General features: G+C 47.0%; 3 protein-coding genes and 1 long non-coding RNA gene across 8 annotated transcripts; 2 read left to right on the forward strand and 2 right to left on the reverse strand.

Moving 5' to 3' along the window:
• Positions 1–2,725: 2,725 nt before the first annotated feature.
• On the reverse strand, positions 2,726–8,435 carry LOC136528074 (putative disease resistance protein RGA3). 4 transcript variants are annotated; one of them, XM_066520974.1, is made up of 5 exons: positions 8,337–8,435; positions 7,808–7,893; positions 3,658–7,716; positions 3,169–3,245; positions 2,726–3,081 (listed from the first exon to the last, which is right to left on the reverse strand). In XM_066520974.1, the coding sequence occupies exons 3-4, from the start codon at positions 7,469–7,471 to the stop codon at positions 3,187–3,189; spliced, it is 3,873 nt and encodes a 1,290-aa protein (XP_066377071.1). In that variant the 5' UTR covers positions 7,472–7,716; positions 7,808–7,893; positions 8,337–8,435; the 3' UTR covers positions 2,726–3,081; positions 3,169–3,186. The 4 variants fall into 4 exon arrangements, with proteins under 4 accessions (XP_066377071.1, XP_066377069.1, XP_066377072.1 ...); XM_066520972.1 differs by having other exon boundaries at positions 2,726–3,093; XM_066520975.1 differs by lacking the exon at positions 8,337–8,435 and having other exon boundaries at positions 2,726–3,093; positions 3,658–7,704; positions 7,808–7,981.
• A 5,888-nt stretch (positions 8,436–14,323) lies between these two features.
• Positions 14,324–15,978, forward strand: LOC136528652 (uncharacterized). The gene is made up of 5 exons (XR_010777119.1): positions 14,324–14,481; positions 14,941–15,081; positions 15,189–15,334; positions 15,522–15,629; positions 15,746–15,978. It is a non-coding gene; the product is annotated as an uncharacterized lncRNA (long non-coding RNA).
• A 3,089-nt stretch (positions 15,979–19,067) lies between these two features.
• On the reverse strand, positions 19,068–22,856 carry LOC136528647 (PHD finger protein EHD3-like). 2 transcript variants are annotated; one of them, XM_066521601.1, is made up of 5 exons: positions 22,207–22,856; positions 21,800–22,104; positions 20,720–20,809; positions 20,543–20,587; positions 19,068–20,450 (listed from the first exon to the last, which is right to left on the reverse strand). In XM_066521601.1, the coding sequence occupies exons 2-5, from the start codon at positions 21,983–21,985 to the stop codon at positions 19,575–19,577; spliced, it is 1,197 nt and encodes a 398-aa protein (XP_066377698.1). In that variant the 5' UTR covers positions 21,986–22,104; positions 22,207–22,856; the 3' UTR covers positions 19,068–19,574. The 2 variants fall into 2 exon arrangements, with proteins under 2 accessions (XP_066377698.1, XP_066377699.1); XM_066521602.1 differs by having other exon boundaries at positions 21,800–22,116.
• On the forward strand, positions 22,643–23,851 carry LOC136525494 (uncharacterized). Its single transcript, XM_066518460.1, has 2 exons — positions 22,643–22,818; positions 23,617–23,851. The coding sequence occupies exons 1-2, from the start codon at positions 22,643–22,645 to the stop codon at positions 23,849–23,851; spliced, it is 411 nt and encodes a 136-aa protein (XP_066374557.1).
• Positions 23,852–25,650: the final 1,799 nt, after the last annotated feature.

Here is a 25,650-nt window from a genome sequence, read left to right on the forward strand (position 1 = left end):
ATAGTTCTCAACAACGGTCTTTATTACAACGAACAAAAAGAACATAACGCTGACAAGGTACATAAACAACTCAACATGCTCATGCTGGAAAACTAAAACAACTAAAGAAGCCGTAGGGGGAAGTATGATGCTGATCACTTGGACTTGGAGAAAACAAAGTCCCACGAGACATTCACCCAGTTCAGTCGGCCCTCTTTTGTTTCCAAATCAAGAAAAGGCCGACGATGGAGCCTGTTGTTGCAAAGATTAAGGGCTTGGGCAAAGTCTACATCACTCTCGTTGTAACCATCTTGCTTCAAGATCTGATTGACTTGGGCCATCTCCTCGGCATCAGTGGCTTGATGGGCCTTATGCGCCCTAGTATCCCTGATAATGTCGCTCAGGTCATTAAGGCAGTCATCAAGGGTTGGAGTCATGCTACTCTTCTTACTGTGAGGACTGTTAAAGGAATGGTCCCTAGTGACTCTCTTGGAGGACTGACCAACACTACGTGGTTGTACGAGCTCGGTCGGACAAGGCTTGAGGAGTCTGAGGACTTGCACTACTGGGTGTACGGTCAGGTTGATGTCCCCCTATAGATACCAACTCGCCCCTGTCACGTGGGGTGCGTCCCAAAATCAAGATCAGTTGCTCACAGCATTGTGGACATCTGAACCTCTCACGAGCAGTTTGGCTACTTTCCTGCACGTGATCTAGGGATGACCATGTTAGTAGTCAGTTAGTGCGAACCTAAATGCTAATAAGAGTCAACGAAAAGGGTGTAGTTAGTACCCCGGTGCCTGCGGCATACCAACCGGGGTCAGTTGTCACCTCTCCAGTATGCGGGGCACGGCCTAGCCCAGTATGGATCTAACCATCACGCCAATTGAAATACGCCCTTTTCAGCTCGTTGTACTTGTTCTGGAGCTATTTCTTGTTGTACCCGAGCCTTGTGGCATGGTTAAAGGCACGATGGACATTTGTCCACCTGATAGGGGTTGGGGTATTCTTGCCCCAGTGACATAGGTTTTTCTGCTGAGTGATTAGCTCAAGAAACAATGAGCAGGTTCTATCATCCCAGCTAGCACGATCACGGTTCATCTGATGCAATGTTCGACATTCCAATGTATTATGTGTTAAGTAATCTACTGCTCCCCTTGTGTGAACGCACGGCAGGGACAGGCGGCGCCAAAAAGGGCTCCCTGCTGTTGCACTGTAGCAGCTGCAGAGGCAGGCGCCGAATGGCTCACCCGCCGCACTATAGCCACAGCAGGAGCAGGCGCCAAAGTTAGTCCTGCCGTCACATCTAGTCACTGTAGTAGCATGGCAGCCTGACATGTCTGTACTAGAATTAGATGGATAGAGTTGTATATATAGTTTGCCACTGTAACTCAGTAAGGAGAGCGAGTTTAGTTTTGCCATCTACTCTGCAGAGCTCCGGCCAATGCTGGTGCTTGTGCTGTGTGTGTACTATGTTGTCCCTCACTTCTTCTACCTCTAGCCATAGTGTGTGGTCGGACAACGATAGTCGTGGTCGGCAACGTTGGTGAGTGGTCGACTCACCCATGCCGGTGATCCTGTGGGCTAACATTATGTACATGGATGCTATGGAAATAGAAAAAAGATGTTCCTAGCATTACGCAAAGAAGGGATTGGGCGAGGGAAAAAGGAACTTGCCTTTCCAAAATGCTTGCGGCGTTTTGAACGGAGGTTGTACTGCCTAGCTGCAGGTGGAGAGCACGACGAAGTCGACGACGCTGCCAGTATGGGCAACGTTGAGCACCAGCGGATGAAAGGTCCCTTAATTCTCTGTAGCGTAAACATAGAGCATAATGTTTAGGTTCAACAAAATATAATGCATGAACAACAGGCGATAGTACTCTTAAAACCGTCTACCAAGTTGTGCATATGAACATTATAAACCATACAAGATTATTATTTGTAAACTAGGCAACAAGGACATATGAACTCAAATTTGTAGCCGCCAACAGATATACACATAGAAATAGGACGTTATCAAAATACAAATGGGGTACAAACTCAAGAAAGCAATTACAACAGCTAAGTTAAAACAAATATAACAATTAGAGAGGAGAGTAAGCCAAACTCACCACTAATGGTAGCATATTTGAAAGATAGCTCAAATCAAAGGAAACGGCGTCGATGGAGGTGGGTTCGGGGTGGGAGGCGGAGCTCAATGTCACCGAGGCTGTCGATGGCGAGACTCGGCATCACGGCATACAGAGGCGGACGGGGACCGATCCGCTGACCAACGACGGGGCCCGACGACGCGGCGGTCACGACCGCCGAGACTCGCGCGCAGAGACGCGGACGAGCAGCGAGACTGTGGCAGAACCCTAGCCGCGCAAAGCGAAGGGTAAAAGAGGAGGGAGTGAGTGGCACGCAGTGCCTGGCGTCGCTTTTTGTCCAGCCGTTCGGCTGGGGCTGGGCTGATAAGCCTAAGCACATCCAGCCCAGCAAGCCGTTTCATGCCAACCCAACGGGGTGCATGTGCAGTCTGGTAACAATCCTACAATGAACCACCTAGTTATTGTCCTCAAGCTCGCGTGTGCAGCCCAAGTCCAGGTCCAGTAGTTAGTTGGATTTTAATTTGTGATGCTGCCCTGAACTGAAACAGAGCACTCGCAGCTTGCCTGGCAGTTATCCTCGCCACGTAGTCATGTAGGGAAAATAGTACATCACTGAACTGCTACCTGTGTTTTTTTTCTACTGTGCTAGAGCACAATGCAAACTCAAACACATTTCATTTCAACAGGAAAACAGAAGGTCCAAGAAATGGTGGAGAGCTAGCCTGGAGCTCTGTCTGCTAAATAAATTCTTCAGCTTGCAGTCTATAGGACTTGCTCTCTGCTCAAACTCGATCAGGGCCTGCGATCAGCTCCTTCCTTGCAGTAGTAGCCCTCTCACCTTTGAGCACTTTATTTATTGGAAGATTAGCTTTACTGGAGAATACATTCTCCAATCAGACGACTTTATTTACTCACTAAGGTTTGTGCAATACATTCATCAATCAGACGACTTCACCGGAGATTAATTTGCTTCAGAAAGGGTGCCGAAAGAACGACCAATCATTTGCAGATTCTGGAAACGATACTACGAGGAAGTCAGCATCATTGGAATTTCCAAAAGTAAAAAAGAGAATTCATTAAGCATGTTGATATAACGAACCTTGGTTGCAACTTTCATCTAGTCCTCACTTCTCAATCTGAAGCACTCCAGCTTACTCATTAATGCTGCAATTCTCCCTGTAAATGAATGTGGAATTAGAGACATTGCTGGTGAAGTGACATGGTCCACCGTCCAAGTATTATTACTATTATTATAGTCTCCTAAATTCGTATATGTAGGGACCAAAAAATGACATATATACAAAGATATCTATGTAAATATTAATGTGGCCGGCGTGTTGATTCTTAAACTTTGCATGTACGTATGTATTTACCCATCTGTGTATCAATGCGTGCACTTCATAGCTCACTAGATCTTCTGTACATGGTTGAATAGATGTTCTGCACACTTCATTATTTTGAGGTTTTTTATTTATCTGTAAATCGCGCCACGTCTTGTGATAACTAATACTAGAATAATAACAATCGAGCTCCTGGCCATTTATATTAAATTAGTTAAAATGAAACCAAGAAATTAAGTAGAGATTACCTTGAAGAAGATGGGGGTCTAGATCTTTCTCCTCGAGGTGATCCAGACGTTGCTGTAGGCTCGGTGGAAGCTGCTTTATACCAGGACATTGAGTAATGATAAGAACTCTGAGAGATGAGTATACTTGATGAGGTCCATTCGGTAAGGATTCCAGGCTTGGGCAATACCAAATTTCGAGTTGTTCCAGCGACGTGACCTCTCCTGAAAGGGATACAAAACTGCCACACGACGAAATCGTCAAGGTCTTGATGGACGGAGGAAGGTTGGCAACCTCTGTCAAGCCACCGCAGTTGCATATCTCTAGAGATTCTAGGCATGGAAAGAAGCAATGATTACTGCTGGCTGATGATGATGATGACACCGGCTTCAGTACTACAGCTGTAGACACCGTGGATTCATCCTCATTGCTGGACGAGGACGACCCTGCAGCAATCAATGATGATGACGTTTCCAGCCCCGTCGTGTCCTGCTGCTCACCGAATGCAATGGATTTGAGACTCTCGCACTCCACAATAACTAACGTCTTGAGAGATGTCGATAGGTTTGGGACCTGTACCAAAGATTCGCAGCCACGTATCTCTAGGGACTCCAGACGTGGCAGGAGGGTTCCACTCCGTTGTACGAGAGCAGATTGCTCATGAGAAGCTTCATCTTCCGTGAGTCCTGTCAGTTTGTTGCACTCGCGAATCTCTAACGTCCTCAAGGATACTAGGCCCTGGAACAATTTCTCTGGCCAGTAGACTAGAGCATCGCACTCAGCAATGTCCAATGTTGCTAGCTGTCCAAAACATTTCCATAGCGCCAGTGCACTCGAGCCAGAGAAGAAAAGGTCACACCCTCTGCCTCTTAAGCACAGATCTCCAAGGGGGGATTTATGCTCACGTACTACCACCAGTTCGGCAGAATTTTCTTCTTTATTTGGTGCCCATACCTCCAGACTGGACAATGAAGTAATATATCTGCTACCAGCCTGTAGGCATGCTTGCGGTCTACAGTGCCATAGTTGTACTTTTCTTAGCTTGGGTGCTTTAGGAAAAGTAGTCAACTCTGGGCAACCAAAAACTTCTAGTTGCTCAAGCGAAGGAAATAATATCTGCTCCTCTTCTTGCACCTCATTCCTATCCCACCACATCGTAAAATTTGGCATACTCTCCAAGGCCATCATCTTCAGTTTCTGAAACTTGGACGGGGCACCACCGCTGAACAAGCAATGTAAATTTTGTAGGATGCGTAAGTGAAGAAACTGGAGGGACGGTAACTGCCAGAGTGCAGGAAGCTTCTCGAGATTTTGGCAATTTTGTAACCTGAGCTCCACCAAGCCTTGCAGCTCAACCATCCATGTTGGAATACCACTGCTACTGTAGCAATATATCCTCAGAGCCTTTAGCCCATCATGAGGTCGGAGGCCTTCCAGCACCTCCTTATGTGCCTCATTTTCATTATCGTCAGGCCATATTAATGTTAGTTCTTCCAGCCTTTTCTTGTCCCAAAGTTTTGCTGCTTTTGCATCTGCTCCTGTCGCATTTTGAAGCTTCCTTAGCTCCAGCTGGCCACCAAGGTCCAAGTTCTTCAGCGCTTCCATGTTACTGCAACCCGAGCCAGTACCTAATACAAAGGATGTAAGCGTCTGCAGGGAAGTGAGGTGTCCGAGCTCTGGAGGCATGCTCGTTAACTTCGGACATCCGTGAGTGTAGAGGTGACGGAGGGCAGTCATATACTTCATTGCCTTTGGAAGTTGTTCAAGACGTGTACAATGAGATAGGTTCAATGTTTGCAGATGATACAGGATGGTAATGTCTTCAGGAAGTGCTACAATATCACTTCTTGAGAGATCAAGATACCTTAGGTGATGAAGATATTTCGGCTTTAGAAACGGACCTTGCCATGTCTTTAAGGCTCGGACAGGCCTCAAATATTTTGATAATTTCTGCACATCTGCTATTTCGGATCTATCACATATTAGTGTCTGGATAGCTGGAGACCCTTTCTCTATGGAAGCATTCAAAACATTTTCTTCAATGTCAACTGATAGAAATAAATGGCGAGCGGAGTATGGAAAATCCTCACTTTGGCTCAGTTTTGTATCTATTGCAGCACATTCTTTTCTCATTGAATCCTGTGCAACATCATGCATAAGGTCATGGATTTTACAAGTAATTTGTCTGTAAAATTTGTCTTGCTGCACCTCCTGAAAAAATGACCTTTGAGCTAGCTCATTGAAAATTTGTTTACCAATGTCTTCAGGACACACTCTTTTTTGCTCCGGAATAAAACTATTAGCCATCCATAGTCGGATCAGCATTTCCACATCAATCTCATGATCCTTAGGAAACATAGCACAAAAGGCAAAGCACTGTCGCATATGTGGTGGCAAGCAATTGTAACTGAGCTTGAGTACGGGTAAGATTCCATTTTCGTCATCACAAATTGTGCTTCGGTTTAATACTGCCTCCCATTCTTGCACGGTATTCTTAGTACGAAGTACAGAGCCCAATGCTGTAGCAGCTAAAGGAGAACCGGAACATCTCTTCGCAACATCACCAACCATATTGAGTAGCTTATCATCAGGCTTTTGTGCTTGCACACTAAATGCTTCTTTCTTGATAATTTTTTCTATGTAGCTTTCTTCCAAGTGCTTGATCTTATGGGCTTCGATTGTCCCCATGAACCGAGCAATATTTTTATCACGAGTTGTTGTCAAAACTGAGCTACCGGGGGCACCATGATGAAGGTAGGACCTCAACTTATCCCACTTGTTGGCCTCACGGTTCCATACATCATCTAGTACAAGGAGATACTTCTTCCCACTCACTGCACTTTTAAACTTTTCCTTTGTTGAATCACCAGTCATTTGACAACCATTCTTTTCAGCCTCTTTCACTATTATTTTAAACAGGGAATCCACATCAAAGTTTTCCGACACACACACCCAGATCTGAACCTGGAAGTGCTTCTGAACGGCGGAGTCATTGTAAACAAGCTGCGCTAATGTGGTCTTGCCCATCCCGCCCATTCCTACTACAGGAAGGACTGTGAGACCCACATTGTCCCCTTGGCCAAGCAATGCATCAACAATCTCCTTCTTCTCTTTTGCTCTTGAGTCACTTGCAATGTTCACATAATTGTCTGGCATGTTAGGATCTGTCTGCCTCCACTTCATGGACATTGGTGGCTGTGGTTTGAATTTGAACCGAAAGGTATTCATCTCTACTATGAGGACATCAATTTCTTGCAAAATCATACGGAGCTTCTTTGCCATCCTATGACGGAACACAAACCGGTTGTGAGAAGGGAAGAGCTTTATGACATCCATACCGAACTCCTTGTAGTGCCCCTCTGCCTTTGCCTTGCGGCGGAGTGCCTCGTACTTGAACTCGTCAAGGACATCGTTCGCCTTGTAGGCCACGGTCCGGAGCTCCTCAAGCCAAGCTTTCGCCCCCTCTCTGTTTTTTGCTGCCTGCTCCTCGGCGTCAGTGATGACGTCCAGGACGGCGGGCAGCTTGCGCTTGAGGAGCTTGTGCTGCTCCTCCATGCCCTCCATGACCTTGTACTGGTCCAGGAGGTAGCTGGAGGCCTTCTCCTTCACCATGGACACCAGCGGCCCGACCACCATGGTGGCCAGTACCTCCGCCATCGGAACTCCTGGAGCTCGATCAGAACACGGGTGCAGGGTGCAAGGAAGCACAGCTGCTGGGTGGTGAAGGGAGTGGATGTGGATCTGATGAGGAGCTGCTTTGGAGGAAGACCAGTAACGCGTGCGCTGATTTTCTATTAAGTTGCTACCAGCCAAGTGGCTCTGCTTGGTTAGTTGCATCGACCAGAACAATTTGATAGCCAAGTGGCTATCAGCTCCTTCCTTGCAGTACTAGCCCTCTCACCTTTGAGCACTTTATTGCAAGACTATCTTTACTGGAGAATACATTCTTCAATCAGACGACTTTACTCGCTAAGAAAGGTTATGCAATTTATTCTTTAATCAGACGACTTCACTGGAGATTAATTAGCTTCAGGAAGGTTGACGCAAGAACGACCAATCATTTACAGAGTCTGCAAACAATCCTACGAGGAAGTCAGCTTCAAGAGCTAGCATCACTGGAATTTCAAAAAAGAAGAAGGGCAGTCATCAAGCATGCTGATATTACATACGAACCTTGGTTACAACTTTCATCTAGTCCTGACTCCTCGATCTGAAGCACCCCAGCTTATTCATTAATGATGCGATTCTCCCAGTAAGCCCTGATCATAGATGATGTTAGAATTTATATATGCATGTAAATGAAGGTGGAATTAGAGACATTGCTGGTGAAGTGCCATAGTCCACCGTCCAAATATTACTATTATTATTATCCTAAATTCGTATGTAGGCACCAAAAAGTGACATATTATATACAAAAAGATATCTATGTAAATATTAAGGCGGCCGGCGTGTTGATTCTTAAACTTTGCATGTACGTACGTATTTACCCATCTGTGTATCAATGCGTGCACTTCATGGCTCACTAGATCTCCTGTACATGGTTGAATAGATGTTCTACACACTTCATTATTTTAAGGTTTTTTATTTATCTGTAAATCACGTCACGTCTTGTGATAATTAATACTAGAATAATAACAATCGAGCTCCTGGCCTGTTATATTAAATTAGTTAAAATGAAACCAAGAAATTAAGTAGAGATTACCTTGAAGAAGATGGGGGTCTAGATATTTCTCCTCGAGGTTATCCAGACCTTGCTGTAGGCTCGGTGGAAGCTGCTTTAGACCAAACAATGATACAAGACTGCCACAATGCGAAATCGTCAAGGTCTACAGCTGGCTGATGATGATGACACCGGCTTCAGTACTACAGCTGTGGACACCGTGGATTCATGCTCATTGCTGGACGAGGACGACCCTGCAGCGATCAATGATGACGACGTTTCCAGCCCCGTCGTGTCCTGCTGCTCACCGAATGCAATGGATTTGAGACTCTTGCACTCCCCAATAAATAACGTCTTGAGAGACGTCGATAGGTTTGGGGCCTGTACAAAAGATTCGCAGCCACGTATCACTAGGGACTCCAGACGTGGCAGGAGGGTTCCACTCCGTTGTACGAGAGCAGATTGCTCATGAGAAGCTTCATCTTCCGTGAGTCCTGTCAGTTTGTTGCACCATAAAATCCCTAACGTCCTCAAGGATACTAGGCCCTGGAACAATTTCTCTGGCCAGTAGACTAGAGCATCGCACTGAGCAGTTTTTAAAGTTGCTAGCTGTCCAAAACATTTCCATAGCGCCAGTGCACTCGAGCCAGAGAAGAAAAGGTCACACCCTCTTAAGCACAGATCTCCCAGGGGGGATTTATGCTCACGTACTACCACCAGTTCAGCAGAATTTTCTTCCAGCCTGTTCGGTAGGGCTAGCTGGGCTTGCTGGTACTGGGCTTATCAGCCCAGCCGTTCGGCAGCCCAGCCCCAGCCGAACGGCTGGTTATAAGCCACCCTCTCGTCCTCCGAATCCCCAGCGTGCGGCGCCTCCCTCATATTCTCCCCTTCGCGTCGGTGGCTAGGGTTTCCCGCACAAGCACCGCTCGTCGCCGTCTCTCCGCGCGAGTCCCGGCGGTCGTCTGCGCCGCGTCGCCGGGCCCCGTTGGTGGCCACCGGATCCGTCCGCGCCCGCCTCTCTACACCGTCCTCCTCGCTGGGCCTACGGTGACAGTGACGTCCGCCTCCTTCCCCGATCCTACCTCCATCGATGGCGCCTTCGTCCAGCAAGGTAACCCACGAATCCCACGCCGCCGTCCTCTCACCCGGCCGCCTTTGAGCCCCAGCTCGTCGTCTTGTAGGTTGACCCCCGCGCGGCTAGGGTTTCCCCGCACTCTCGCCGGGCCTCGCTGACAATGCTCTCCGCCTCCCTCCACGACCCCGCCTCCATCAACGGCGACTCTCTCCAGCATGGTAAGCCCCCGGATTGTACGTCGCCGCAGTCTCACCCGGTCGGATATGAGCCCCACTACCTTGTCTTGTAGGTTGACCCCCGCGCTGCACCCATCATCACCGCCAGGACCCGGTCGACGTCTGCTCCTTCCAGGTGTTTCCAAGCCGCCGTCCTCTTTCCAGGTGTAGCCCATCATTTCCAAATTCGCTATTTGCTTTTTGATCATAGTCAGTGGTTTTGTTAACACTAGAGCATTTGTAAGCACTAGAGCACATTGTTTGACAGCATACATAAATGAGAAGTAAAAAAACATAAACATCTACGAAGTGAAATCCTTTGTCTCAAATGCCTTGAATGTCCAGTGGCGAATCTGGATTACATGATTATGGGGTCATGTCTATAAATAGGTGGGGTCATATTACTCATTAGGAACTTTTAGTACTATATGCACTAATTTTTCATTGAAATTGTCAAATCCGTCGGGGTCGACGGACTCCGATGACAAGCTTAGCTTTGCCCCTGTGAATGTGAATCCTTTAACAGTAAAGCGAATTATCTATCAGTGTACCCTTCTTGTAACTTATTTTTAATGCAGAGGTGCTGGAAATATCAAGAACCGCCTGCTCAATTAATTCAATTTAAGGCTAAGATTATTTCCATTGAAAGATAAGAGTTTGTTGGTTGTGGAAGTGTGAACTATCATAGTGCAATTCCAAACCTCAGGTAACAGCATATATCAACAAACCAATGTATGCAAGGTAATTGGATAGTAGAAAGGAGAACCGAAGATGCAATATATCATTTATGTATGCTGTCAAACAATGTGCTCTAGAAATTACATACAGTGCTTTTGCTTACACTAGATCATAGGTTACAGGTTCCAGTGTTATGTTTTAGCTTCAAATGCTTCATCTATTACTTCAGATTCCAGTTTGTTTTTACTTGAGTACCAGTGTGTTTGTTGTGTACCTAGAACGGAGAGTTTTCAGCCACTAAGAGCTGTTGATTTGTTGGTACTAGGGGTTTGTCCATTACCTATCGATTTGTTGGAACTAGGGGTTTCACATGAATACATGCATGCAATCCTGATAATCTCACATGTTTGTATGCCTGCAAATGCGTGTTCACAGTATGCAATATCAGACGTTATATGTTATTGCAGTTATTCTTTTTCTCCCTTCTTGCACTAATAGCAGGGGCTATTGGTTTCTCTGCCATATGCAAGCATTATAGTTTTGTTAGTATAACCCATTTAGCTTGTATCCTTCAACTGCACCCATTCTGTAGGCTACTATAACTTTAGAAGCTGCATCAACACTGCTTAAATGAACATCTTACAAGTATGCTCTATGTTTACACTACAGAGATTTCAGGGACGTTTGATTCGCTGGTGACCAACGCTGCCCAAACTGGCAGCGTCGTCGACTTCCTCTTGCTCTCCACCTGCTGGCAGGCATTACAACCTCCGCTCAAAACACTGCAAACGGTTCGAAAAGGCAAGTTCTTTTTTCCGTCCCCCATTCTCATCTTTGCGTACTAGGAACTACCCTCCGTATAACATAAGATATGCATCCATGTACATAATCCCTTCGAATGACGATCCTTGCATCAGATGAGCCAGGAACGTGCTAGCTGGGATGATAGAACCTACTCTCTCCTTCTTGACCTAATCATCAAGCAGAAAGACCTCTGTCACTAGAACACCACTTCGCCAACCTCACTAGGGTGGACCAATGTCGTTTGTGGCTTCAACGAAGTCACGAGGCTCGGGTACACCAAGAAAAAGTGCCAGAACAAGTACAACGAGCTAAAATATTTGTATTTCAATTGGCGCTACGGTCAGACCCATACTGGGCTAGGCCGTGACCCGCTTACTGGAGAGGTTACAGCTGACCCCGAGTGGTACGGCGCTAGCCCCGGGGTACTAACTACACGCATTTACTAGACTATTTTTTAGCAATTAGGTTCCCACTAACTCAGTACTAACTTCGCCATCACTGGAACACGTGCAGGAAAGTAGCCAACCCGCTCGTGACAAGTTCAGACGCCCCCAATGCTGTGAGCAACTGATCATGATTTTGGGACGCACCCCACGTGATAGGGGCGAGTTGGTATCGGCGGGGGGCATCAACCTAACAAGACACCCAGTAGTGGAAGCCCTCGCACTCCTCCGGGCTTGTCGGACGAGCCGGTCCTACCACATAGTGGTGGTCAGCCCTCGAAGAGAGTCCATAGGGAATATTCTATTAACAGTCCTCGCAGTAAGAAGAGTAGCAAGACTCCATCCATTGACGACTGCCTTGAAGACCAGAGCCACATCATCTGGGAGGCTAGGTCCCAGAAAGCCCGTCAAGGCACAGATGCTGAGGAGTTGGCCCAAGTCCATCAAATTCTGTTGCAAGATGGTTACAGCGAGACTGATGTAGTATTCGCGCAAGCCCTTAACCTTTGCAACAACCGGCTCCATCGTTGGGTTTTTCTTAATATGAAAACTAAAGAGGGCCGGCTGAACTGGATCAATGTGATGTGGGACTTCGTGTGCTCCACAAAGTCCCAGTGATCAGCACTATTGTTCGTACTGCGGTTTTTTCTACTATTTCTATTTTCCACCATGTGCATGTTGAGTTGATTCTGTTTGTTGTTTCATTATGTTCATTTTGTTTGTTTTAACAAAGACCTTTGTGGAGAACTACGTGCATGTCATTGTCTCATGTTTTGAATAAAATATATGTGTCGTGCTGTGAGCGTTGTAAGACCTTGTGCATGGATCAAGTTTTTATTGTTCATTCCTTACATACATTTGTCTAGGTGGTAGTGCCAACTACCTAGTTCAGGTAACTTGACATGTTCACTTATTAGCAAATGTTTTGTTCCCAATATATGCATCAGCATCTTACTGATTTGTGCCCATTTGCAGGTAGCATAATGAGCAACACTGACGAGTCATCATACAGCGACACTTCTAGTGATGGACCGAGCACTGTGATCTTGGAGAAGGCAATAGTTATGCTGCGGAGGTTGAAAGGTATTATGTCGCAACAAATACCTAAGGTAAATCTTCCTTGTCCCATTCCTAAACTATCTAGAGCCCAATGGATGCAGCTTACCCTTGCCGACCAAACCAAATGTATAGACAATTTGCGCATGACGCATGATGCCTTCATGCATTTGCATGACACCCTGCTTCCTTTCGGCCTGCCCTCAACAGATAAGTGTACCTGGGTAGAAGCTTTAGGCATGTACATCTGGACCTGTGCCCACCAATCTGCAAGTAGAGAGTGCAAAGATAGGTTTGAAAGGTCTTTAGATACAGTTAGCAGAAAGATAACAGCAGTTGCAGAGGTCATGTATAGGTGGGCAAGTACTGTCCTAGTGCCCGCAGATAGGAACTATGCACGCGTAAGCCAGAAACTTGCTGCATATGCACCATGGTTTGATGGATGCATAGGTGCTATAGATGGCACGCACATAGAGGTTGAGGTTAACCGTGAAGCAAAGGCTGATTTCTTCAATAGGAAAGGCGAAACAACAATTAATGTTTGCGCCATCGTGGATATGGATGGCCGTTTCACATACGTGGGGGCCGGGAAGGCAGGGGCATGTCATGACATGGCGGTGTTGAAAGACTGTCAGGACGACGGTTGGTTCCCGCATCCCCCAGCAGGTTCGTGATGCCTAGCAAAATTTTTTACTTTGTGTATGCCTAGCAAAAGATTGCTTGATATATGATATACATATGCACTTTGGTGATCTGTTGGTTTTGCTTGGATGATGTAGCATTGATGAAATCTCATATGTTGATTCAGCTAAATATTCTGCATTACATGTCATCTGCTGATAAGCTTTAGAATTTTACAGGATTGTGCTTGTTTCTAATTCTAGCCTTTCTATGTTGTACAAGAATGCACTACTATTATGAAAAGGAATGTTCTTCTGTGCATATAGGCAAAATTTATAGACTAAAGGAAGTATTTGAAAACTAGTTACATTCTGATATGAAAAATCACAACGTTTCAGTCAGTGTTGATAGGACTAATTGGTGATCTGTTGTCATATCTTGTAGGCCAGTACTACCTAGCGGACGCGGGTTACATAGATATGCCAGGTTACATGACTCCCTACAGAAACACAAGGTATCATATGAACGATTTTAGGGGCGTAGAGTTTCATCGGTTGCAGCGGGAGGAAAAATTCAACTACATTCATGCGAAGTTGCGAAATGTCATTGAAAGGAGGTTTGGGGGCTTGAAAGAACGTTGGCATATTCAGAATGGGGTGCCGTACTGCAAGAGGAAGAAGCAGGGTATGATAGTCATTTCATGCTTTGCTTTAGAAAATTACTTGTGGATGCTTAAGTACGGAGCTAATCCACCTTCGTATGAGCTGCCGGAGTGGGTTGAGCTAAATCAGGGAACCCCAACCTCTGGAGTTAGGGAGTTGATATCTATGGTTGTGTGGAGTGGTATCTGATTTAGGAAAGTTGAGGTAATGCAGCTACTTTCTAAATATTTGCCTGCTGTTTATAGTACTGAATTGTGGTAGGTAATTACTCCTCAAACATTAGCACCTCAAAATTAAAATTAGATAACTGTTAGTATACTAAGCTTTTCTTTGCATAGTTGATTACACCTCAAACATGTGAACCTATCACTACTGGTAGAATTGCAATGGTAGGATCAGGAGTAGGATCAGTCACATGGTTCCCTGGTGCTTCAGTTGGTACTGTATGTCCTTGAAATTAGATAACTGTTAGAATACTAAGCTATTTTATGTCCTGACGGAGTATTTGGTAATTCTCAAAACCTTTAGGATTTCCCCGCTGGCCCATCAAGCAAGTTCGAGGATTCGAAGGACTTTGTGAGATCAAAATTTGAGATATGTGAATGGGTAGGCCTCTCAGTGGTGGCTTCTCAGGTTAGATTCTGTTGTATCTCCACTGCAGTAAAAGGCAATTGTTCATTATTGTAGAATTCTACCTTGCATATGACTAGTAAATGTTGTACAAGTTCTTGTGAATGGAGTTAGAAGACACTCGACACTAGTATGTGCAACTTAGTGTGGTGGGGTTTGAACTTCTGCCTTTGAAGAATGCTTAGAAACAAATCGCTTCTAGCATATGCTTTCTTAAGATTGTTTGAGAAATAAGCAAACATGACTGGTGCAATGATTGTACCTCATCTGTTTAAAAGTGATAATAATCATTTTTCTAAATGAAATCAGGTGCTGGCATCCTATTCTAGGGGGATTCCAAATTTTGCTTCTCATATGATTCTGTTTAATTTGAGTAGTTGCATCATCAAAATTGTACTTTCTGAAGGAAAAACTAGACTTTTGAGCATGAGTGACCCTCTGTTAACATATTCAGTTTTTCAGGTGTTATCAATCATTACGGGGATGGTACAACTTTGCCTGCGAGGCTGCCTCTCTTGAGAAATCAGGCCCAACATTTGAACATCAAACATGTTGATTACACCTCAAACATGTGAACCTGTCACTGCTGGTAGAATTACAATGGTAGGATCAGCAGTATTTTAGTTCCATAATATTTGAAAGTTAGCATCATGGTAGAACTGTATTTGTTTTAAGTTCACATGCTTACTTCATCTTTTCATTCAACAAAGTTAATCAACAGGCCACATGAAGGTCCAGACGCAAGAGACAAGCGACATGATCTCTTAGGAATGGATAATGGATATACAATTGATCATGAAGTAGAATGTGGGAAACTAATTACTCTCTTCAGTGCACCAGACTACCCACAGTTCAGGTGATAATTTTTGCTTCCATCTTCGATATTGAATCCCTTCTTGACTTATTGTTGCAAGTTCTGTAAGAGATTTATTCACCTTCTAAAACTTTTTGACTAATATATAAGTTCTGCCTTTTTTTGTATCCTTTGCATATTATGGTAATAATAATATGGTGTTAACTCTTTGTTTCTGGACCTGGTATAGGCTACAGAGGAACGGCATAACAATCGTGGAGAATATATTGTCCTTAATCCACCTGATTTTGCTACTCCTGTTTTCCGTAGCTTCGAAGCTGTAAAGCCTTGACCTGTGGTATGTGACTCAATCCTCAATAATATACTCAGAACTACTTGATTTTGTAATGTGAGACTTAAACAATCAATTGACCCGGAGTATCTTTTTTCTTTTGTTTTCCTATATATATGCAGGCCTTAGATGGTGTACATGATGCTGTCACCAGGAAGCCAACAGATGACTGTCTAGACGCGTCACTAATGTGCTTTTTCTAGCGTAGTGGAAACTAGAAATCACAGTTCAACTAAATCATACATCGTTATACTATCAGGCTTGAAATTCAATGTCCAAGTCTCGATCTTGTCCACCATCTTAGAGACTGTTCTTTGGTTCCTTCTCCTTGGGCATGGGAAGTGAGCCTAGCTACTGATTGGGTGGGAGGTGTGGTTGTGCACCCAACCACTCAGGTTCAAGTCTCCTCTTGGCTTGAATTTGGTGCCTATTTTCTCTTCTTAATTAATGAAAAGCGGCCTAGTTCCTCCTAGGTTGGATCTCGTTTTTTCTTCTCGTTGGGCATCACCGACCACTTCTGCACCAAGGATAAACCAGCAAAGATCACCTCAGTAGGAGGTTTAGCAAATTTTCTCACAATGGCCATCTTGTTCCTACTTCCTAGTCTTCCACAAAAGACCTGCAACCAAAAGAATCACAAAGCCACACTGAATCCCCATCCTACGGAGCCATTTCTCCATGAAATCCCACAAAGAACTGGAACCCCTTCCCACCCAAAAGTCTCCCAAATACAACTCAATTTAATTTGTGATGTTTTTAGAGGGTCGATGCGGGTGAACAGGATGTATAGCTTGCATACAAGTTAAATGCTTTACACCCGGGCGTCCAGCAGCACGGACGCTTGCTTAATGGGCCTACTTTCCCCACTCCCGAACGTATCGGCCACTTCCACCGCTGTCTGCACAGAGACTGCCTCCACCACGTCGTCCGCTCATCGTAGCTGCTACTCCGCCTCGTTGTTGCCACGCACACCTCACCTCACGTCGCGTGCGCCGCCCGTCCCCCCATCGCACGAGCCTCCCGTGCTCCCTCCTGTCGCTGGTGCTGGTGCTGGTGGTGCTCGCTCCGCCCGTTGCGCGCACCACCCGCCGGGCGAGCCAAGCCGGGTGCTGGTGGCGCTAGCTGGTGGTGGTGCTCATGCACGCCGCTGGAGCTAGGTGCTAGTGGTGCTCGTGCGCTGCCGTGGCCTCGCCATCGGCTCCGACCCCAATGGCTGGAATTGACCGGCCCGGGCCTCCCCCATGTTGGAAACGCATGCATGTTTCAAGTGCTTCGGATGTTTCATAGGTTTGTTGCAAATATTTCATACGGATATTGCAAAAGCAGATCAGGATGCTGCATGTGTTGTAATAGTTGTACACATATGTTGCATGCTCCTGTTTTCAATGTTTCATCTTTTTTTACATATGTTGCAAGTGTGCTTATCTGGATGTTGCATATGTTTTCACACATATGATACAAGTGTTTTATCTGGACTAGGTTCGTGCCCGTGCGCTGCTACGGGATAGTTAACATTTTATACTACTAAAAGCACATGGATCGCACGGTAAGATAACAATACTGTAAAATTAAATACCAACGTTAAAGTGACATTTAATCCAAAAAGCAAAATTTATGAAATTAACACAATCACGTAGAGCACGGTATCGCAGGCTCACAAACCCTTCAACGATTCTCTTATGAATATTTTAGTTGTAGATCGCACACCTGTCAACGATTCTCATACACACGTGGCTTGCGGCTTATTACAAAAACATATAAAGTCTGTTTCATGATCTTTATCACCTGTAGATCTAGTTTGTATAAACCTAACAAAATTAGTTTGTATAACCTAACAAAATTTATTATTATGCATTTTATACTTTTAAGTTGATTTGACCATTTTTAGAAAATAATAAAAAGCTAATAAACATTTTTATTTGGGTACCCTAAACTTTTCCAAATTGATTCAAACATTCTTTTTATTTAGTTATGAACCATATTCTCTTTGTATTTAGTCCCCACATCCTTTTTTTTAGCTACAGTATTTAGACTACAGTGATTGAAAATTCTGAAGAAGCACCACGTTTTTTAAAAGCACTATGTTTGTTTTGAAATGGATAAGAGTGTGTCAAGATCATCACCACCCGTTCTTGAGTGACCTCTTGCTGACCCCGGTTGTACTCCAGCACTCCATAAAAAAGATCACCATCGTCTTTAAATTAAATAAAGCTTCCGGTACCTTCCAAATACCCTTTTTTCTCTCTCTACCTTATCACCAACGCACACAGAACCGCACACACGTATCGGCCTCGCACCTCCCGTTCTCGCACATGGCGTGGAAGCACCGTCGTCGCGGCCACAGGCCATTGCCGTACCTCCGCGCCGCCCTTGCCTGCCCTCCCAGGCGCCTCCGCGCATGTCCCGGCAGCGGCAGCCGCAGCCACGCGCGACCCCCGGCTGCTCCTCCATGATCACCGGCGGCGGCCGCGGCCGCTCGCGACTTTCGACGGCTCCTTATCCGCGACCGGCAGCCGCAGACGCATGTATCCGTCTTCCCAGCGGTGACACCTCAGCATCCGCGCCTACCCGCAACCCCGCCCAACGCAGCGGAGGCGCAGCTCAGACATAGCGGGCTCGTCGAGTCATCGGGCCTGCCCACCATGCGGGGAGCGCAAGGTCGAGTTCAGCTGCAACAACGGATACGGAGAGCGTTCTGAGCCATGGCCGAAGCTAGCTTTCGAGCAGGTGCTGACCGGTCGCCGCACCACCGCAAGGAACGACGCCGCCACCGGAGGCCTTCTTCCCTTCTTGGCCGACCTTCTCCGCCTCAGCTACGCCGTCTCCGACCGAGCGCCGACCGGATCCGGCCTGGCTACACCGCACCCACACGCCGCACGCCGCTCCGAGTTCACCTTCCCTCCCTCCGTGTCCGACACAGATCCGCAAGTACGCTACGCCGCCGTACGCACACGCCGGCGTCGTGCCGCTCCAAGTTCGGCTCGGCTTTTCCTCCCTCCGTGTCCGACGCAGCGCCGCCAAATTCCCTCCGCACAGCCGCGTTTTCCATGGCAGCAAGTTTGAATGAAAATCGGAATTGAAAACGAAATCAGCTCGGATCACTACCGACGTCCCGCGCTGGTCGCACGCCTCCCCTCGGATTGTTATATAGGTTGGCCTTCCCACATGCGTGCGCACACACCCAAATTCTCCGAATTCAGGCAACCATGCAATGCAAAGTCTCGGTACCATCAACGGTAGTATGACTACGAAGGAAACAACTCCCGCCATCTCCTCGTCTAACTAATTTAGGCACAAGCAGGGTACGATGCATTGACACCAGGGTTCTCAGGCCTTCTGGGTCACCATACTACCAAAGCCATCACGATTGAAACAAATCCACGACATGAATATGACACTTCAAAAAAAAAATGAAGATGTATAATTGTTCAGCTATCACACAAGTTCTCTGCCTAAAGGGTTCAATCAGAGATATATATATAATAGCAGTAACAAACTTTCATATACATCGATGACAGGCTATGCAAAAGTATGTAAGAGCAGCACACATTGTTTAACAAAAACAAAACAAGTAACAGACATGTACATATCATCGATAAGCGATGTCAACATGGGTGGGTGTCAGTGTTACCACTTACCATCAGGTAAAGGGCAGACACAACATAACAGCGCAACAACTTACTCGAAATAGTCACAAGAATTCCAGGAAGAAAATAACAGGACAGGAAATCAACATCAGCAGTTCATCCGCAGGGACCAAAGTGCGCATCCACACGGATGCCACCATCTCGTCTTCCCCAGCCAACAGGACATTTCCCCATGTGTACACAACCCATCCTCCGATTATTCAAGCTGTCAAGAGTAATGTATACCGCCTTCAGAGGGACCAAAGAATCATTTCCTTTCTTTTACCCTAGTAAGCCTGTTAAACCTCATCCACACCGCTGCTACTTATTTTTCTGGAGCAGCAGCTGCATGCACCTTTGGCCTTTTGGCATCAGGAACACGCTTGGCCTTCTGCAGGATCGACTTCTCATACCTCTCCATCCCACGTGCTGACCTCCGCGCATTACACAACATGCAGTACCAGTTACCTCTCGGGATACATTCGAGAGGCGGAGTCGTGCAGTAAATGTGATAAGCATCATCACAGCCATCACACAATACTATTTCTTCATCATCCATGTTTCTGAAGCAGCGTCTGCACAGGCAAGACGGGCAGTACCAGCATGCTAGATTCTTCTGCTTCTCACTTGCAATCTGGCTTTCTTTCATGCACAGGACATGATAGAACTTGTAAGCACAGTAAGGATGGCCGCATACCAAGAACTTCCTGTTCTCATCTTCACATGTGCCACAATGCTTGCACAAGTTTGCTAGAGCAGTTGTTGAGAGGTCCGGTTCACTGTCTTCATCCATGCTTGACACTGAGCTCTCCTGCGTTTTGATGGCCAATTCAGGTTGGATAACATCTTCAGCGGGTTCTTCTGGCTTCTCCACCACGAGCCACTCGCATACATCGCAGCCTTCATGTGATCTGCCATTGTTGTTATTCTTTGAAGGTCCGTCTAATCCAACACAGCTGGGACAGTACCATTTTGCTGGGGCCTCTTCATCAATGGCAAGCTTGAGACATGAAACATGGTATGCAGCTTCACATCTATCACAGATAATTCTTCCTTCGCTGTCTGCCTTTCCGCCACAATCCTTGCAAATTCCATCCGATCCAGATGTCCCAGTTTGTTTGGGTATCGTAGAATGGCCAGAATCGCAAGGGGGAGTCAACTCCCTTAGGGCTTTGTGGGCGCCACCACCCAAATTTGTTTCCTAATAAAGAGTGCAGTTATTAATGAATGGGGTTTAACAAATCCTAACAACAAAACAATGGTCAGCAGACATGTTCATAGCACACCACTCACCTCTATCCTGTGTTCAGCCACATCAATTTCTGAAACGCCAGAAGCCTACAAAGAATATTTCTATAAGCAATGACCAACATAAATGGAATGATTTCAACAATACAACGCCCTGAATCAAAATCTATGGCTATCACCATAAATTATGCCAACGAAGCACCAACAGAAAACTCATGTTACCTGCTTTTGATGAGAAGCTTGTGAAATCAGTGAGAGACTGCTTGCCAGACCAGCCATTTGTTGGCCAACATGTTCAATCTTCTTCCATATCTAGATAATAAACAAATATACATACATATTAGAAGAAACAAACAGCATTGATGGTATGTTTTCAACTGCATGTTTATGGTAACTTCTGGGGGTGTTTGGTACATGAATAACAGCAAACAAAAGAATTTACAGATGAGAGAAAAATGGAAAAACAAATATCAGAGGACCTCTTTGGCCATTGAGATATATAGGAGGTACTAACACATAAACCAAATCTAATTGCTTATTCCTTGGCCCCAAAAATATTAAGATAACTTTCCTGATTTTGCCTTCTTTCATTTAAGAACGGCAGTGAACAAGGTAAATAAATGCTTCCTCACAATACATGGATTGAAACATACTTATTGAGTAGTTGTGTATGGCAGCGTGACGCAACCCATGTCCGATTTATGTGCATTCATGACTACCATCACCTTGTGATTCACTTCAAGAGAGAAGTCCAAGGGAGTTGGCAAGGTGAGGTCAAGGGCAGCGGATGACACGGGCGGCGAGGAACAGAGCACAGACCCATGAAGACCAAGACAGCGGATCCCTTCCCACGAGAAACAGCTATTAGATGTCCTTTATTGGAAAAGGAGGCAATAGATCTCTGATTGGCCTCAAGCCAGTAGAGAAATATGGCTATGAGGTCACATATACGCCCTTTTGGTTGAGCATACCTATTCCAGCTACAGTGGCATTGGAAAATGATTCTGATGTTTGGAATTTGGATGGTTATTAGAAGAATTTGCAAGGGCCAACCCATGCACTGGAAAAAGGGACTGAAACAGAGGCAGCGAACACAGGAAGAATCATTCCTAACTATATGACCTTTTTGAATCTATGTAGTCAAACAGACAAGCAAAAGGGACAGGTTTCAAATTTTGAGCATTGAAATAACCTACCATAGGCTCTCAAGTAGAACCACAGCTACATCTTTTTCTATATCAGAGAAAACAGCACAGGAAAAAAAAAAGGAATGAGGCAAACAAACAAATAGGTACTTCGTACCTGTTTGATATCATGGTCAAGCAGCGCAGGGTTCTGTGCATAATCCCCATTTCTCATCTTGGCATCAATTATTTGCAAACCAATCAGGTCATCAGGCTTATTGACATGGAATGTTGCAGCTAGCAGATCACACAGCATGGCAAACTTCTCGGAGATTAGAATGTCAAAGATAGCTTTATGGCACATCGCCTTGTTGGCTTCCAAAGATGCAGCTGTTCCATCTTCTAACTGAACCAAGGCACCACTATTCTCTTCAGAATGTACAGCTCCAACAGGGTCCTCTCTTCCTGCTCCTTGGCCGTCAGCTAAGTTCCAAGCTTTTGTTAGGGTGAAGTGAAAAGGTACCATTACGCGAGGTCGGCATGCACAGGTTATGTTGAATCTGAAGGACTGGATGGATTACTAACATGTTCTGTGGGCTGGCAACCATTATATCTAAGAGCGCATCTCGGATGCAGCTCTGAATCCCTCCGGAGCCCTGGTTCCCAGCAGTGGATTGCAGGACGCCCTCCAGCTTCTCCAGCACCTGTCCAGGTTTTGGCGCCCACCTTGCTGGGAACTGGTGGCGTGCACCACCGCGCTCATCTTATTCTGCACAGGGGAGAAAGCAGGGGAATAAATGACAAATCTCGAGAAGCAAAAGCAATGACTGACCGATAATTCGGCACCCAAGAAGACGTATGCACGTCCAAGAAGACGAGTGCCAGCATTACAGGAAACCCTAGGCTCGAGAGCAAACGCTGCGACATAGAAAGGGAATCTCGCAAGACGGAACCGAAATCTGGCGGCATATGAACGAAATCTACGAGTAACTGAAGGCACCGCGAGGCTGGAGAGACGCCGATGCCCGTGGGCGCAGCCCCCGCGAGGGACATGGAGCCGAGCATGGCGTCCGCGGTGTCTCTGAGCGCGGAGACGGCGGCGGCGAGGCGCGCATCGGGGAGCGGGGACCAGGTCGGGTCCGTCCGTGGAGCGGGCGGCGAGCACGCGCGCGAGCAAGGGGCGGAAGACCAGGCTCGGTCTGTGTTTCGCACGAAGGGAAGCGAGGGCGAGCGATGCTCTTATAAATATTTTAGTCGCAGAGAAGAGACGTTGCGTATATTTATAATAGTTTAAGTGTTTTTTTAGTTGTTTTTATAAATATTTAATACACATGTTTCAAATATTTTATTTATTTTTAGATGTACTTTAGGATTGTTGTATCTAGATATTTAAAAACTATTTCGGATATTGCATCTACCTCCTCGTTGTCTCGCTGCGCGCGAAACAGGCGTAGGCGGAGGCAATCCCCACTGGCATGGGTGGGCCCTATATGGTTGCGGGCGGGCACAACCGGCGTGACATGGGTGGGCAGGCACGGGACGGGAGGCAGCGGCGCGGGCATCCGGGGGCTACCGTCCGGACAGGCGCACTCAAATTTGGCTGACCCGAGCTGCAGGCTCGCCAGCTGGGCTGAGAGGCCCACTCCACCTGCAGCTCTGACTTGGAAGCGCCACCATGTGCGCTCGTGGACTTGGACCTATCGTTCCGATGGACGTTGTTGACATCCTGCATTCGCAGAACATCTCGTGCCTCTTAGACTCCGACAAGGAGGTGAAGCCGTCCGTCATGCAGCTCGCCTTGCAGAGCGGGGGGTTCTCCACTCGGCGAAGGTGATGACGAGAATCGATTCTTTTGCCGTTTAGTTTTATTTTCATCTGGATACGATAATACATCACTTCACTTGTTGGGATGCATGCTTGCGTGGGCACAGCATGGACGGAGGACGCCAGTGCGAGCTCATGGCCGTGCTGCGACGACTTCGGTTTTTGCAACAGGAAGCACCCGCCGGAGTGCCAGTGCAATGACATTTCGGTGCACGGGTGCCACCCGGAGTGCAAGAAGTGCGTCAGCTACACGCTCACCGCCGCCGCCGCCGATGGCATCCAGAAGCCGCAGGGTGGTGGCCCCGGCCCCGTCCGCACCTACCGCTGTGCGGACATGCTCACAAACTTCTGCGAGCGCCGCTGCAGGCCGGCGCCGGCTGCAGCATTCCTGGGTGAGGTCTTCTGACGGCTTCGGACGCCGTCGATCGCTGTTGCATGCATGCCAATTAGAGTTTGCTTCTCTCGAGCTTCGTCAGAGAAGAAATAAATAAATTAATGTCGCCGGTCGGCTCGATGCTTGCTCTTGCTCGAAGCCTTGTAGAACTATCCTAGTTTGGTTTATGATGTTGGGCTGTGACCAGCTTTGGTTTGCCTGGTGTTTTGGAAAATCGCTATCAAATTTCAATTACTTTCTTTATATGATCTCTTAGCTAAGAACATTGGCTGTAATATTTTCTTGACTTGGCATGCCATAGTACTTTGTTCAAACAAGTTGATTGTACTGTCGTCGAGTGCAAATGGTGGGCCTAGCCACAGTCCTTGTTCTTTCTGCATTGAACATTTGAGCACTGATGTTGCACTATTGTCATTTGGTTTGCAGGTCTTTCTAGATATATAAAGTATATAAATGCATAGTAGTGGACATGCTACCGACTGACTGAATCCTTTGCATTGTAACGATTTACAGAATTCGTGGCACTCATTTGATTTGATCCGTGCCTCTGTTTGTTTGTTTTCCACGGGCATCTTCACTCCGATTTTATTTAGTGGGTGTGGAGCCAAATTAGCTGCATTGGCTTGACCCGTATCTGCCCCTGCTCATGCGACACCTGGGGCGAGTACGCTGCCCACTTAGTGGGGCACGAGGGTGGTGTCCGCAGCACCAAATCGGCATGCTCGGACGGTGTCTGCTGCCTTCCGAGAAAGCCACAGGGGCAGACGCAGGTGACCACCGCCGGGGCCTCATCCTCCAGCTGGGCGGCCACCGGAGCAATAGCCGCACGCCCCAGTGGAGGGCACACACGACGATCTGGCTGGCGGCAATTGAGGCTGAGAACTCCTCTAGCATCGGGTCCTCCGTGGCGTCGCTTCCAGCGAGCGTGTCATGAGGCCAAGGTGCTAATGTCAATGGGTCAAGCTCGGGAAGGCGTGTTCTTTAGCCAACTCGCAAAAAAAAGGGAAGGAGCGTCGATGGACCGGAGCAACTGCAGCATCGCCGGAAGAGCCGGTCGGCGCTACCAAGGTGCTGTCCCTCAGCCGCCTAAGGCCGTCTCCTACATGGGCGTCGTTGCCCTCCGCCGACATGTGCAACGACAACCGGCATAGGCATAGCTCTGCCCGAGACCGGCGACCCATCGTGGGCAGGTGGCTGAGGTCCCAAGGTGTGATCGTGACAGCCCTAGGCAAGTTGTCGTGGCAGGCCGCCTTTGTCAGAAGCACTGATTCTACTAGTAGCCACCATCCGTGGCCACTTGCAGTCGCACGCAAAGGTGTCGGAACCCGGCCCACTACAGCGTAGGCAGCACTTCGACAGCCTGCAGGCCACCATCCGGTGCGAGGAAGAGAGGCAGTTGGAATGTGGCCCGAGCCGCAGATGGGCTGGCATGCGCCGCGTGTAATCACGTGCAACTCGGCTGGCCCCGGCGTTTGCGTCCCAGTAGTGGACACGAAGCCCGTGAATGAGCCGCGGGCGTAGCCTACGATGGTTGGGGCGCTTGTGGCGCCCGCTTGAATGGTTGCATCACCACTAGTGCCTCCGACGAAGATGGACTGCGGCTGGGCTCTCTCAAGCCGCGACGACATCCTCGGCGGCGGCAGCTCCCGACAAACCGCGTCGAGGTAGGGGGTTGGGGAGGTGGTCGGCGATGTTTCTGCATAAGAGGCGTCGAGGAGGTCATCCTCTGCCCACAACCGAGCCTTGTAGCATGGTCTTGTAACATCTTGCTGAGATTAATTTCTCTAGTACGGTGGTCTTATGTATAATCT

Source organism: Miscanthus floridulus, chromosome 19 (genome assembly GCF_019320115.1).
Source record: "Miscanthus floridulus cultivar M001 chromosome 19, ASM1932011v1, whole genome shotgun sequence".
Lineage (NCBI taxonomy): Eukaryota > Viridiplantae > Streptophyta > Magnoliopsida > Poales > Poaceae > Miscanthus > Miscanthus floridulus.

Excerpts from the sequence above, each read along its gene's own strand:
- LOC136528074 (XM_066520974.1), bottom strand. The coding sequence starts at position 7,471 with ATGCAACTAACCAAGCAGAGCCACTTGGCTGGTAGCAACTTAATAGAA. Across the intron at positions 3,246-3,657 it reads AGACCCCCATCTTCTTCAAG|GGAGAATTGCAGCATTAATG; the intron begins GTAATCTCTACT and ends ATTCATTTACAG.
- LOC136528647 (XM_066521601.1), bottom strand. The coding sequence starts at position 21,985 with ATGTGCCATAAAGCTATCTTTGACATTCTAATCTCCGAGAAGTTTGCC. Across the intron at positions 20,810-21,799 it reads TTGACCATGATATCAAACAG|ATATGGAAGAAGATTGAACA; the intron begins GTACGAAGTACC and ends TTTATTATCTAG. Across the intron at positions 20,451-20,542 it reads TGGCTGAACACAGGATAGAG|GAAACAAATTTGGGTGGTGG; the intron begins GTGAGTGGTGTG and ends ACTCTTTATTAG.
- LOC136525494 (XM_066518460.1), top strand. The coding sequence starts at position 22,643 with ATGCCCGTGGGCGCAGCCCCCGCGAGGGACATGGAGCCGAGCATGGCG. Across the intron at positions 22,819-23,616 it reads GGGGCGGAAGACCAGGCTCG|GAAGCACCCGCCGGAGTGCC; the intron begins GTCTGTGTTTCG and ends TTTTTGCAACAG.